Source organism: Ornithorhynchus anatinus, chromosome 2 (genome assembly GCF_004115215.2).
Source record: "Ornithorhynchus anatinus isolate Pmale09 chromosome 2, mOrnAna1.pri.v4, whole genome shotgun sequence".
In the NCBI taxonomy this organism is placed as follows: domain Eukaryota; kingdom Metazoa; phylum Chordata; class Mammalia; order Monotremata; family Ornithorhynchidae; genus Ornithorhynchus; species Ornithorhynchus anatinus.
In genome coordinates, this window is record NC_041729.1 from 135,356,361 (window position 1) to 135,370,960 (window position 14,600).

At 46.6% G+C, this 14,600-nt stretch overlaps 1 protein-coding gene across 2 annotated transcripts in view; it reads left to right on the plus strand.

Moving 5' to 3' along the window:
* The first annotated feature begins 2,237 nt into the window (after positions 1-2,237).
* The window catches only part of CCDC138 (coiled-coil domain containing 138), a 76,710-nt gene continuing 64,347 nt past the window's right edge, over positions 2,238-14,600 (plus strand). For both annotated transcript variants that reach the window (XM_029057570.2, XM_029057571.2), the window contains exons 1-4: positions 2,238-2,323; positions 8,065-8,125; positions 10,126-10,249; positions 11,893-12,011. In XM_029057570.2, coding sequence (XP_028913403.1) covers positions 2,246-2,323; positions 8,065-8,125; positions 10,126-10,249; positions 11,893-12,011 — 382 coding nt within the window. In that variant the 5' untranslated portion in view covers positions 2,238-2,245. The remainder of the gene's footprint in view (positions 2,324-8,064; positions 8,126-10,125; positions 10,250-11,892; positions 12,012-14,600) is intronic.

Sequence of the window (14,600 nt, forward strand, 5' to 3'; positions counted from 1 at the left end):
GTCCCGGAACACCCTCCCTCCTCACCTCCGCCAAACTAACTCTCTTCCCCTCTTCCGAGCCCTCCTGAGAGCTCACCTCCTCCAAGAGGCCTTCCCAGACTGAGCTTCCCCTTTTCCCTCTGCTCCCTCTCTGCCCCCCTTCACCTTTCCTCAGCTAAGCTCTCTTTTCCCCCCTTTCCCTCTGCTCCTCCCCTCCCCTTTCCCTTCCCCTCAGCACTGTGCTCATTTGTATATATCTTCATTACCCTATTTATTTTGTTAATGAGGTGTCCATCCCCTTGATTCTATTTATCATGATAATGTTGTTTTTGTTTTGTTCTGTTTTGCTCTGCCGTCTGTCTCCCCCGTTTAGACCGCGAGCCAGTCATTGAGCAGGGATGGTCTCTATCTGTTGCCCGATTGTCCAATCATTCATTCATTCGATAGTATTTATTGAGCACTTACTATGTGCAGGGCACTGTACCAAACGCTTGGAATGTGCAATTCGGCAACAGATAGAGACAATCCCTGCCCATCGATGGGCTTACCAAATGCTTAGTAGAGTTCTTGGAAGACAGTAAGTGCTCAGTCTGACTGACTGAATGACTAGTAAGCACTCAATAAATACTATCGAATGAATAAGTGCTCAATAAATACTATTGAATGAATAAGTGCTCAATAAATACCATTGAATGAATGAATAAGTGCTCAATAAATACTATTGAATGAATGAATGAATAGTAAGAGCTCAATAAATACTATGGAATGAATGAATGAATAGTAAGGGGTCAATAAATACTATGGAATGAATGAATAGTAAGGGCTCAATAAATACTATGGAATGAATGAGTAGAAAGAGCTCAATAAATACTATGGAATGAATGAGTGACTAGTAAGCGCTCAAGAAATACTAATGAATGAATAGTAAGAGCTCAATAAATACTATGGAATGAATGACTAGTAAGCACTCAAGAGATACTAATGAATGAATAGTAAGAGCTCAATAAATACTATGGAATGAATGAATGACTAGTAAGGGCTCAAGAAATACTATGGAATGAATGAATGAATGACTAGTAAGCGCTCAAGAAATACTAATGAATGAATAGTAAGAGCTCAATAAATACTATGGAACGAATGAATGAATAGTAAGGGCTCAAGAAATACAATGGAATGAATGAATGAATAGTAAGGGCTCAAAAAATACTAATGAATTAATAGTAAGAGCTCAATAAATGCTATGGAATGAATGAATAAGGACTCGATAAATACTATGGAATGAATGAATGAACAATAAGGGCTCAAGAAATACTATGGAACGAATGAATGACTAGTAAGGGCTCAAGAAATACCGTGGAACGAATGAATGACTAGTAAGGGCTCAAGAAATACCGTGGAACGAACGAATGAATAGTAAGGGCTCAAGAAATACCGTGGAACGAATGAATGAATAGTAAGGACTCAAGAAATGCTGTGGAACGAATGAATGAATAGTAAGAGCTCAATAAATACTATGGAACGAATGAATGAATAGTAAGGGCTCAAGAAATACTAATGAATGAATAGTAAGAGCTCAATAAATACTATGGAATGAATGAATAAGGGCTCAAGAAATACTATGGAACGAATGAATGAATAGTAAGGGCTCAAGAGATACTAATGGCGCAGTGGAAAGAGCACGGGCTTTGGAGTCAGGGCTCATGAGTTCGAATCCCGGATCTGCCACTTGTCAGCTGTGTGACTGTGGGCAAGTCACTTAACTTCTCTGTGCCTCAGTTCCCTCATCTGTAAAATGGGGATTAAGACTGTGAGCCCCGCGTGGGACAACCTGATTCCCCTGTGTTTACCCCAGTGCTTAGAACAGTGCTCGGCACATAGTAAGCGCTTAACAAATACCAACATTATTATTATTATTATTAATAGTAAGAGCTCAATAAATACTATGCAATGAATGAATAAGGACTCAAGAAATACTATGGAATGAATGAATGAACAGTAAGGGCTCAATAAGTACTGTGGAATGAATGAACGAAGAATAAGGGGCCAATAAATAGCCCGGTCCTCATGAAATAGGAGGAATGAGTGACGGCAGGCAGGCTGGCGGGAGGCCCCGCCCCCCCGCGGCCCCTCCGTCCAATGAGAGACGAGCGCGCCGATGAGGCGCCGAGAGGCCGAGCCCCGCCCCCCGCCCCGTCTCGGCCAATCAGAGGAGGGAGCGCGGGGCGTGACGCACTTCCGGCGGGCGGCGGCGGCTGTGGAGACGACGATGGCGGCGGCCGCCATGTTGTCGGGTCCGGAGCGGAGCCCGTCCCGGGAGGCGGAGCGGCCCGGAGGCGCGGCCCAGGTGCGAACGGACGGGACTCTGAGGGCGGCGGCGGCGCTCGGCAGTCACAGGTCGTGGGTTCGAATCCCGCCTCCGCCGCTGGTCAGCCGTCTGACTTTGGGTAAGTCACTTCACTGGGCCTCAGTTCCCTCATCTGCAAAATGGGGATTAACTGTGAGCCCCACGTGGGACAACCTGATCACCCTGTGTCTCCCCCAACGCTTAGAACAGTGCTCTGCACATAGAAAGCGCTTAACAAATACCAACATCATTATTATTATTGTTATTCATTCAATCATATTCATTAGCAAATACTATTGTTATTATTATTCAGTCATATTCACTAAAAAATGCCATCATTATGATTATTAGTCATTCAGTCATATTCATTAACAAACACCATCATCATTATTATTATTCAGTCATATTCACTAAAAAATACCATCGTTATGATTATTATTCAGTCATATTCATTAACAAACACCATCATCATCATTATTATTCAGTCATATTCACTAAAAATACCATCATTATGATTATTATTCATTCAGTCATATTCATTAACAAACACCATCATTATTATTCAACCATATTCATTAACAGATACCACCATTATGATGATTCTTATTCATTCAGTCATATTCATTAACAAATACCGTCAGTATTATTATTATTATTCATTCAGCCATATTCATTAACAAATACCAACATTATGATGATTATTCATTCAGTCATATTCATTATAACAAATACCATCATTATTATTATTATTCATTCAGCCATATTCATTAACTAATGCCACCATTATGATTATTCTTATTCAGTCAGTCATATTCATTAACAAACACCATCATTATTATTCAACCATATTCATTAATAAATACCACCATTATGATGATTCTTATTCATTCAGTCATATTCATTAACTAATGCCACCATTATGATTATTCTTATTCAGTCAGTCATATTCATTAACAAACACCATCATTATTACTATTCAGTCATATTCATTAACAAATACCGTCATTGTTATTATTATTATTCATTCAGCCATATTCATTAACAAATACCACCATTATGATGATTATTATTCAGTCATATTCATTAACAAATACCGTCATCATTATTATTCATTCAGCCATATTCATTAACAAATACCAACATTATGATGAGTATTATTCATTCAGTCATATTCATTAACAAATAGCAACATTATGATTATTATTATTCATTCAGCCATATTCATTAACAAATGCCAGCATTATGATGATTATTATTCAGTCATATTCGTTAACAAGCACCGTCATTATCGTATTACATTACGATTATCATCATTCAGCTGTATTCATTAACAAATGCCAGCATTATGATTATTATTATTCATTCAGTCATTCATTAAATACCATAATTGTGATCATTCAGTTATATTCATTAAATACCACCATTATGATTATTATTCAGTCATATTCATTAACAAATACCGTCATTATTATTATTATTATTCATTCAGTCATAGCCATTAACAAATACCAACATTATTATGATTATCATCAGCCCCCTCCCCGCCCCCCAGAGCCTCATGGGAGCAGGGAAGCAGCGCGGCCCAGTGGCCGGATTTGGGCGTCGGAGGTCATGGGTTCTAATCTCGCCTCTGCCACCCATAATAATAATGTTGGTATTTATTGAGCGCTTACTCTATGCGGAGCACTGTACTAAGCGCTTGGAATGTACAATTCGGCAACAGGTAGAGATGATGATGATGCTGGGCTCACAGTCTAATCGGGGGAGACAGACGGCAAAACAAAACAAGTAGCATCAGTAGCATCAAAATAGATAAATAGAATCGTAGACACATCATTAATAGAATTGTTTTGTTCCGTTTTGCCGTCTGTCTCTCCCAATTAGACCGTGAGCCCGTCATTGGGCAGGGATCGTCTCTCTCTGTTGCCGAATTGTACATTCCAAGCGCTCAGTACAGTGCTCTGCGCTGTACAGCGCTCTAGTAAGCGCTCAAGAAATACTACTGGATGAATAATAATGTTGGTATTCGTTAGGCGCTTACTATGCGCAGAGCACTGTTCTAAGCGCTGGGGGAGATACAGGGTCATCAGGTCGTCCCACGTGGGGCTCACGGTTAATTCCCATTTTCCAGATGAGGTAACTGAGGCACAGAGAAGTGAAGTGACTCGCCCACAGTCACACAGCTGCCAAGTGGCAGAGCCGGGAGGTGAACTCATGACCTCTGACTCCGAAGCCCAGGCTGTTTCCACTGAGCCAATACAGGGTCATCAGGTTGTCCCACGTGAGGCTCACAGTCTTCATCCCCATTTTGCAGATGAGGGAACCGAGGCCCAGTGAAGTGCCTCGCCCGCAGTCACCCAGCTGACAAGTGGCAGAGCCGGGATTCGAACCCATGACCTCTGACTCCCAAGCCCGGGCTCTTTCCACCGAGCCACGCTGCTTCTCTAGACTGTGAGCCCCATGTGGGACAACCTGACCACCTCGTACCGCTCACTCCACCCCACCCAGCGCTTAGAACAGTGCCGGGCACATAGATAGTAAGCACTTAACAAATGCCTTTATTATTATTATGATGGTGGTGGTATTTCTTAAGCGCTTACTATTTGCCAAGCGCATGGCTTAGTGGCAAGACCCCGGGCTTGGGAGTCAGAGGTTGTGGGTTCTAATTCCGCCTCCGCTGCTTAATAATGTTGGTGTTTGTTAAGCACTTACTATGTGCAGAGCACTGTTCTAAGCACTGGGTAGATACAGGGTCATCAGGTTGGCCCAACACAGTCTTAATCCCCATTTTACAGATGAGGTAAGTGAGGCCCAGAGAAGTGAGGTGACCTGCCCGCAGTCACACAGCTGACAAGTGGCAGAGACGGGATTTGAACGCATGACCTCTGACTCCCAAGCCCATTTTCTTTCCACTAAGCCACGCTGTGTGACTTTGGGCAAGTCACTTCACTTCCCTGGGCCGTAGTTACCTCATCTGGAAAATGGGGATGAAGCCTGGGAAACCTGATCACCTTGTACCCCCCCCCAGCACTTAGAACAGTGCTTGGCACAGAGTGAACATTTAACAACTACCATCCGGCGCTTAGAACGGTGCTCGGCGCACAGTAAGCGCTTAACAAATACCATCCGGCGCTTAGAACGGTGCTCGGCGCGTAGTAAGCGCTTAACAAATACCATCCGGCGCTTAGAACGGTGCTCGGCGCGTAGTGAGCGCTTAACAAATACCATCCGGCGCTTAGAACGGTGCTCGGCGCGTAGTGAGCGCTTAACAAATACCATCCGGCGCTTAGAACGGTGCTCGGCGCGTAGTGAGCGCTTAACAAATACCATCCGGCGCTTAGAACGGTGCTCGGCGCGTAGTGAGCGCTTAACAAATACCATCCGGCGCTTAGAACGGTGCTCGGCTCGTAATGAGCGCTTAACAAATGCCTTCGTTATTATTACTATTACACGGTAATGAGGTTGTCCCACATGGGGCACATTCCCTGCACTCTCCCCCCCCGGAGACCGTGAGCTCGTTGTGGGCAGGAATGTGTCTGTTACAGTGTTGTATCGTACTCTCCCAAGCGCCTAGTACAGTGCTCTGCACACAGTCAGTGCTCAATAAATACAGTTGACGGGATGGACGGCAGCTCCTCTTCCTCCTCACCGACCCCTGCCTCACCCTTCTCCATCTCTGGTCCTTCTAGGCTGTGAACTGCTTGTGCGGTAGGGATCGTCTCTGTTGCCGAATTGTGCTCTCCGAGCGCTTAGCACAGCGTCCTGCGCAGAGTAAGGGCTCGATAAATACGGTCGAATGAATGGACGGTTCCCTCGACTCCAGCCGCGCGACCCATTTGCGTGGGGACTCTCCACTCTTACCTCCCTACCCGGTTTCCCTTGTCCGGTCGTATTTATCGAGCGCTTACTGTGTGCAGAGCGCCGTACTGAGCGCTAGGGAAAGTAGGGTACAAAAATAAACGGTGACGTTCCCCGCCCACGACGAACTTACTAAAGAATCACTTGGGTGTTTACGTCGCGGGCAGGGATCGCGGCCGTCTCTCGTTCTAGCCAACGCTCCCAAACGCGCAGGAGCAGCAGCGTGGTGGAGTGGATAAGAGTCAGGAGGTCGTGGGTTCTAATCCCGGCTCCATCGTTTGCTGTGGGACCTCGGGCAGGTCGCGTCACTTCTCCGGGCCCCGGTTCCCTCATCTGGAAAATGGGGATTGAGCCCGGGAGGCCCACGTCGGGCGGGGACCGTATCCGACTCGATTATCTCGTGTCCGCCCCAGCGGTGCCTGGCACGTAGTAAGCGCTTAACAGAAGCCACCGTTATTGGTTCAGTGTTGTGCACACAGTAAGCGCTCAGTAAATACCACTGACCGACTATCTGTTAAGAGCCTACGACTTGTCCCGGGTGCTACGCTGAGCTCTGGGAGAGGGACGAGCTTGGGTTGGACACGGTGCGAGCCCGTCACTGGGCAGGGATTGTCTCGATCTGTTGCCGAATTGCACGTTCCAAGCGCTTAGGACAGTGCTCTGCACATAGTAAGCGCTCAATAAATACTACGGAATGAATGAATGAAATGAATCTCACGGTCTTAACCCCCGTTTTACAAACGAGGTAACCGAGGCCCAGGCAAGTGAAGTGACTTGCTCAAGAGCCCACAGCGGACAAGTGCAGAGGCTGGATTAGTACTCGCTGGGGAATTTCACAGCCGGGCATGTGTTTGAGTGGAAAGGGCTATTTATGTATATATATATAATATATGTATATGTATATGTATATATGTATAGGGACCGTCTCTATCTGTTGCCGACTTGTTCATTCCAAGCGCTTAGTACAGTGCTCTGCACATAGTAAGCGCTCAATAGATACTATTGAATGAATGAATGTATATATGTATATATAAATACAAATATAAATAGATATAAATATATTATATATTATATATAATATGTAAATATATTTATATCTATATAGATTTATATATATATAAATGTTTATTTATATATAAATAGATTTATATAAATATATACGCATATTTACCTATATATAAAGGTATATTGCCGAATTGTTGAGTAATAACTGTTGAAGAATAATGATATTTGTTAAGCGCCTTCTGTGTGCCAAGCACTGTTCTAAGCACTGGGGAGGATACAAGGTGATCAGGTTGTCCCACGTGGGGCTCCCAGTCTTAATGCCCGTTATACAGATGAGGGAACTCAGAGAGGTGAAATGGCCTTAATAACTGCTGCCGAATTGTCCATTCCAAGCGCTTAGTACAGTGCTCTGCACACAGTGAGTGCTCAATAAATACTATTGAATGAGTGTATATAGAGAGTTCAAAATGTTTCAGCATCTGAGTGTATATAAAGTAAGCAGCGTGGCTCAGTGGAAGGAGCCCGGGCTTGGGAGTCAGAGGTCATGGGTTCCGAATCCTGGCTCTGACGCTCGTCAGCTGGGTGACTGTGGGCAAGTCACTTCGCTTGTCTGGCCCTCATCTGTAAAATGGAGATTAAGACAGCCTCACGTGGGACAACCCGATGACCCTGTATCTCCCCCAGCGCTTAGAACGGTCCTCTGCACATAGTAAGCACTTAACTAATACCAACATTATTATTATTAAATAAGAACCTGCTACACAGTGCTCATATAATAAACATATGACATAAAACATAGGAGGGTTGCTTGGAGGATTCTCGTATTTTACAAACCCGTTTCCCCTTGTAAACGGTTAACTGTCGATGGTTCCCTTTAGACTGCAGGTTCGAAAGCTGTACGGACGAGATTTAAAAGTAGAAGATCTCTAACCTATCCGGGTAAGATAAACATATCGCGTGTTTTGGTATTTATTAGGTACTTGAAAGATATAGGCGTGGCGGGAAAACATTAGGTAAATGGAAACTTGTTTTCCCTCTGCTCCTCCCCCTCTCCTTTCCCATCCCCTCAGCACCGTACTCGTCCGCTCAACTGTAAATATTTTCATTACCCTATTTATTTTGTTAATGAGCCGTACATCGCCTCGATTCTATTTATTTGCTACTGTTTTAATGAGATGTTCTTCCCCTCGATTCTATTTATTGCCCTTGTCCTTGTCTGTCCGTCTCCCCCGATTAGACCGTTAGCCCGTCAAAGGGCAAGGACTGTCTCTATCTGTTACCGATTTGTACCTTCCAAGCGCTTAGTACAGTGCTCTGCACACAGTAAGCGCTCAATAAATGCTATTGAATGAATGAATGAATGAATGAATGGGACTGTGAGACCCGCGTGGGACAACCTGATTACCTTGTATTCCCCCCAGCACTTAGAACAGTGTTTGGCACCTAGTAAGCGCTTACCAAATGCCATCCCGATTAGACCGTAAGTCCGTCGGTGGGCAGGGACTGTCTCTCTCTGTTGCCGAATTGTCCATTCCAAGCGCTTAGTCCAGTGCTCTGCACCTAGTAAGCGCTCAGTAAATACTAAGGAATGAATGAATTTGTACATTCCAAGTGCTTAGTACAGTGCTGTGCACCTAGTAAGCACTCAATAAATACTATTGAATGAATTGATATTAAAGTTCTTTTGGGCCTATTCATAATAATCATTTTGAGATTTCTTATTCAGTCATTCGATTGTATTTATTGAGCGCTTAATATGTGCAGAGCATGAACTAAGCGCTTGGGAGAGTACAATAAAGCAATAGACATACTCCCCGCCCACAATGAGCACTAGAGGTGGGGAGAGACAGACATCAATATAAATCAATGAAAGATATGCACAAAAGTGCCGTGGGGCAGGGATGGGGGAAGCACAAAGGGAGGGAATCAGGGCAGTGCAGAAGGGAGTGGGGGAAGAGGAAAAGGTGGCTTAGGAGAGGCCTCTTGGCGGAGATGAGGCTTCTGTAGGATTTTGAAGAGGGGAGAGTGATTGTGTGTCAGATTTGAGGAGGGAAGGGCGTTCCAGGCCAGAGGCAGGACGGGGGCCGGGGGTCGGCGGCGAGACAGACGAGATCGAGGCCCAGTGAGAAGGTGAGCGTTGGAGGAGCCAAGCGTGCGGGCTGAGTTGAAGTAGGAGATCAGGGAGGTGAGGTAGGAGGGGGCGAGGGGATGGAGGACTTTGGAGCCAATGATCAGGAGTTTCTGTTCGATGCGGAAGTGGATGGGCAACCGCCGGAGGTTTTTGAAGAGTGGGGAAACGTGTCCCGAACGTTTCTGTAGAAAAATGATCCGGGCAGCAGAGGGAGGTACGGACCGGAGTTTGGGAGAGGAGGCCGGGAGGTCAGCGAGGAGGCTGATGCGGTAATCCAAGCAGGGCAGGATGAGTGGCTGTATTAACGTGGAGGAGGAGACGGACGTTAAAAACAAATGACAGGGGAGATGGCGGAGTAAGGATGGGGACATGAGTGCTGTGGGGCTTGGGGTGGGGACGGTAGCAAAGAGTTTAAGGGGTACGGTCCCGAGCTTAGAAGTGATGGAGAAGGGAGGGGGAATCGGGTGGGGAAAGGAGACCACGATAATTTGTCATCATTCATTCAATAGTATTTATTGAGCGCTTACTATGTGCAGAGCACTGTACTAAGCGCTTGGAATGGACAAATCGGCAACAGATAGAGACAGTCATTATCATTATTAATAGTGATAATACTTTGCTTTTCCGTCTCAGCTTAGCCGGGGGTGAGAATTAAACTGTATGCACGCCGGTTGAGTGGCAGAGGAGATCTAAGTAGAAACAAGTGGAAAAAAATCAATTCCAAATAACGTTGAAATGAAAAATGAGCAAGCTCTCGTGGCCCGACGTGTGTCCCATCAGATGGTTTTTACTTGGTTTTGTTTTGTAGATAGTTCTGACTCATCAGATGATCCACTTGCATCCTTGACAGTCAATTCACCATCAGAATGTTCCCACGGTTCAAGAAAACATTATAGAAAATCCCATTATGACTTGCACACTCATCTGAATCGGTAAGAGCACGGTTTTAGTTTCTTTTTAAATAATAATAATGGTACGTGTGAAGCACTTAATATTTGCCAAGCGCTGTTCTGAGCGCCGGGGTAGGTACGAGCTAATCAGGTCGGACGCGTTCTCTGTCCCGCGTGGGGCTCACGCTCTTCACCCCCATTTTACAGATGAGGGAACTGAGGCCCAGAGCAGAGAAGCGACTCGTCCGAGGTCGCACAGCAGACACGTGGCGGAGCCGGGGATTAGAACCCAGGTCCTTCTGACTCCCAGGCCCGTGCCCTGTCCACTAACCCGTACTGGTTCACTGGCACTCGGCCAGTGTGATCTTACCTAGCGTATTTCGGAATCCCCTTTGGAAGTGTATTTCACTCGAAACTTTATCATCATCGTTATATTCATTCATTCAATAGTCTTTATTGAGCGCTTACTGTGTGCAGAGCACTGTACTAAGCGCTTGGAAGGTACAAATCGGTAACAGATAGAGACGGTCCCTGCCCTTTGACGGGCTCACGGTATATCCAGGGTGAGGTAGCATGTTCACATTATCGAGCAAGTAGCTTTAAGACCAGTTTCTGTGAGGGAGTGATTCTGAACTCTTATCGTTAGGCACAGAGTCAACCCCCGTTCCCAGGAATTGAATTCTTTTAATCTGCTAAAGAAGAGACAGAGGGCTGGGGAAGGTCTTACGTCCGTAGTCCTGCCCTCCCCGCTCCTTATTTCATGGTCTCCGCCACAGAGAAAAAGGCTTCGGTGTCGAAGATTTTCCCGAGACCTTACTTTGGCAGCATTAAGATCGTGTCTACCCTAGGAATGGATATTCTTCACAGATCGATTTTTGTGAAGCACTGTAAACCTTGGCGTCGCTGGTACTGTCCTGTCCTGGTTCTCTTCTGTCTCTCGGACCATCCCTTCTCAGTCTCTTTCACAAACCCTCCCCTGCCTGTCACTGTGGGGTCCCCTCAAGGTTCAGAAGCGGCGTGGTTTAGCGGATAGAGCCCAGGCCGGGGAGACCGAAGGACCTGGGCTCCGGTCCCGGCCCCGCCCCTCGTCTGCTGTGTGATCTCGGGCAAGTCACTTCACCTCTCTGGGCCTCAGTTACCTCATCTGGAAAATGGGGATTCAGGCTGTGAGCCCCATGTGGGACAAGGTCTGTGTCCACCCTGATTACTTGTATCTACCCCAGCGCTTAGTACAGTGTCAATGTAAATGCTTAACAGACACCATAAAAAAAACCCAACTGGAAAGCGAGAAAGTAATAAAGTCAGGTTTGATTCTTCTGGAAAGAAAGAGAAAGCGTTCTCCGCTGCGTCAATCAGTGTCACTGATACAGTGTTCCCCGATTAGACCGTAAGCCCGTCAAACGGCAGGGACCGTCTCTATCTGTTGCCGACTTGTTCATCCCAAGCGCTTAGTACAGTGCTCTGCACATAGTAAGCGCTCAATAAATACTATTGAATGTTACTTATGGAGCACTTACTATGTGCCGAGCACTCTACCGACCGCTTGGAAGAGCAATCGACAGGCACCGTGAGAAATTCAAGAACCGTCCATGTGAGCGGATTATGTGCCTGTTTATGTTTGACTTTATAATACTGTTATTGGAAACAACCGGACAGTCCCGTGTCTGAATCTTTCGTTGTCAAAGCCTCCGAGGTGGATTGGATGCCCTCTCTGAAATAAACCCCTTGGAGACGGAGGAAGAGTTAATCGAGGCTGATCGGAGAGGCAGTCTTATGCAGAACACAGGCGCACACGCAGAAGCAGGTAAGCGGAAATATATGTTCATCCTGATAATCTGTTTCACTTTGCAGGCAGAGACTGATGCGGCTTCCGCTGGTCTTCTCGCACAGCGTGATAGGCAGGGGAACTGGCCCGACTTCGCCTCCTAATCCGAATTGTAATCGGCCTCCCCGGGGGTAGGAGAGAAAGGAGGACAAGAGAGTTAATTGCTCGGAGCCGGGACGGGGGACGGGGTGATTAAGAGAGTTGTCGACTGGTGGGAAAAGAGCCCCAAAAGGGCCAGCTGAGATCTTGGGTTTTTCACGTTGTGAAAAGTTGGTAATTGTGCCCCCGTCAGTGGTTTCTGTTAAGCGCTTACTATGCGCCAGGCGCTGTACTAAGCGCTGGGGTAATAAAGAAGCGGCGTGGCTCATTCATTCATTCAGTAGTATTTATTGAGCGCTTACTGTGTGCAGAGCACCGTACTGAGCGCTTGGGACGAACAAGTCGGCAGCAGATAGAGACGGTCCCTGCCGTTCGACGGGCTCACGGTCTGATCGGGGGAGACGGGCGGAGGAGAACGATGGCGATAAATAGAGTCGAGGGGGAGAACGTCTCGTAAAAACAGTGGCAGCTAAATAGGCTCAGTGGAAGGAGCACGGGCTTAGGAGTCAAAGGTCACGGGTTCTGATCTCGGCTCCGCCACCTGTCAGCTGTCCGACTTGGGTGCCTCGGTTGCCTCATCTGTAAACATGGGGATTAAAAAATGTGAGCCCCACGTGGGACAGTCTGATTTACCCAGTGTCCACCCCGGCGCTTAGAACAGTGCTCGGCACATAGAAAGCGCTTAACGAATACTAACGTTATTATATGCAAGCTAAGCGGGTTGGACACGGTCCCTGGTTCACATAGGGCTCACCGTCTTAATCCCCATTTTACAGATGAGGAACAGAGAAGCAAAGTGACTTGACCAAGGTCACACCGCAGGCAAGTGGCAGGGCTGGGATTAGAATCCAGGTCCTCTGACTCCCAGGCCTGGGCTCTTTCCTCTAGATCACGCTGCTCCTCGACACAACCCTCTTATCCGTTCGGTGCTTTGATTTCCCAGAGCGAATTTGCACCCGGCTTCTCTTTTTTGCCCACACCGACATCACTGTGAGGTAGAGAAGGAATGAGCCTGTGATCTTCCCTTTGCGTGGCTCAGCGGCAAGAGCCCGGGCTTGGGAGTCAGAGGTCATGGGTTCTAATGCCGGCTCCGCCGCTTGTCAGCTGTGTGACTGTAGGCAAGTCACTTCACTTCTCTGTGCCTCAGTTCCCTCATCTGTAAAATGGGGATGAAGACTGTGAGCCTCACGTGGGACCACCTGATGACCCTGTATCTCCCCCAGCGCTTAGAACAGTGCTCTGTACACGGTAAGCGTTTAACAAATACCAGCATTATTATTATTATTATTAAATGAAGAAATCGAGGCCCAGCGGGATTCAGGGATGTGCTCAGTGTTTCCCACCCGGCGGGTCGGTGAAGAGCCGAGACAGGATTCCAAGTCCTCACGGACTCCGCTAGACGTCAGTGCTCTTCTCACAGTCGGCAGTTTCGATAATGCATTTTCAGGCGAAAGACGAGGCGTTTTTGTCTGCCGAAAACTCCGTACTCTGTGATGCGGATAACACCTGCTGCGGTTTACCAGCTTTTACCTTTTTTTATGGCATTTCATTCATTCAATAGTATTTATTGAGCACTTACTATGTGCAGAGCACTGTACTAAGCGCTTGGAATGAACAAGTCGGCAACAGATGGAGACGGTCCCTGCCGTTTGACGGGCTTACGGTCTAATCGGGGATTTGTTAAGCGCTTACAAAGTTGCAGACACCTTACTAGGCACTGGGCACAGTCCCTGGCCCACGTGGGGATCACGGTCTTAATCCCCATTTTACAGATGAGGAAACTGAGGCATGGAGAAGTGAAGTGACTTGCCCGAGGTCACGCAGTAGACAGGCGGCGGAGTCGAGATTAGAATCCGGGTCCTTGGGACTCCCAGGCCCGGCCTCTCTCCGCAGGGCATGCTCCTTCCGAGTGTGGTCATTTGGAGATGTTGAACTGTTTTCCAAAATAGTGAAAAAAATTGTGATTTTTGTGGCAGTGTAGTTTAAGCAGTGCTTAGAACAATGCTTGACACGTAGCAGGAGCCTTAAAAAAAACAGACAGACTCTTAGAGACGGGGGATCGGATCAGTTCCCTCATCTGTAAAATGGGGATGAACTGTGAGCCCCACGTGAGACAACCCGATGACCCTGCATCTCCCCCAGCGCTTAGAACGGTGCTCTGCACATAGTAAGCGCTTAACAGATACCAACATTATTATGATTATTATCTGTTGAATTTAACTTTATGGAACATATAGAATGGCCCCACACCCAAATAGGCACTTAATAATGTTGGTGATGAAAATGGCTTTGAAGAAAGACATCCATTGTAGCTTTATTCATCTGCGGGAGGCTTTAAAACCGTCATCAGATTGAGACACGTGGTTTAATATTATTTTAACGGTGCAGACGTGCCTTACTTCTTCCATGTAGGAATAAAGCAAACGGGTGGTAACGTGGGTTTTTTTTTTTATGCTATTTGCCCCCCCC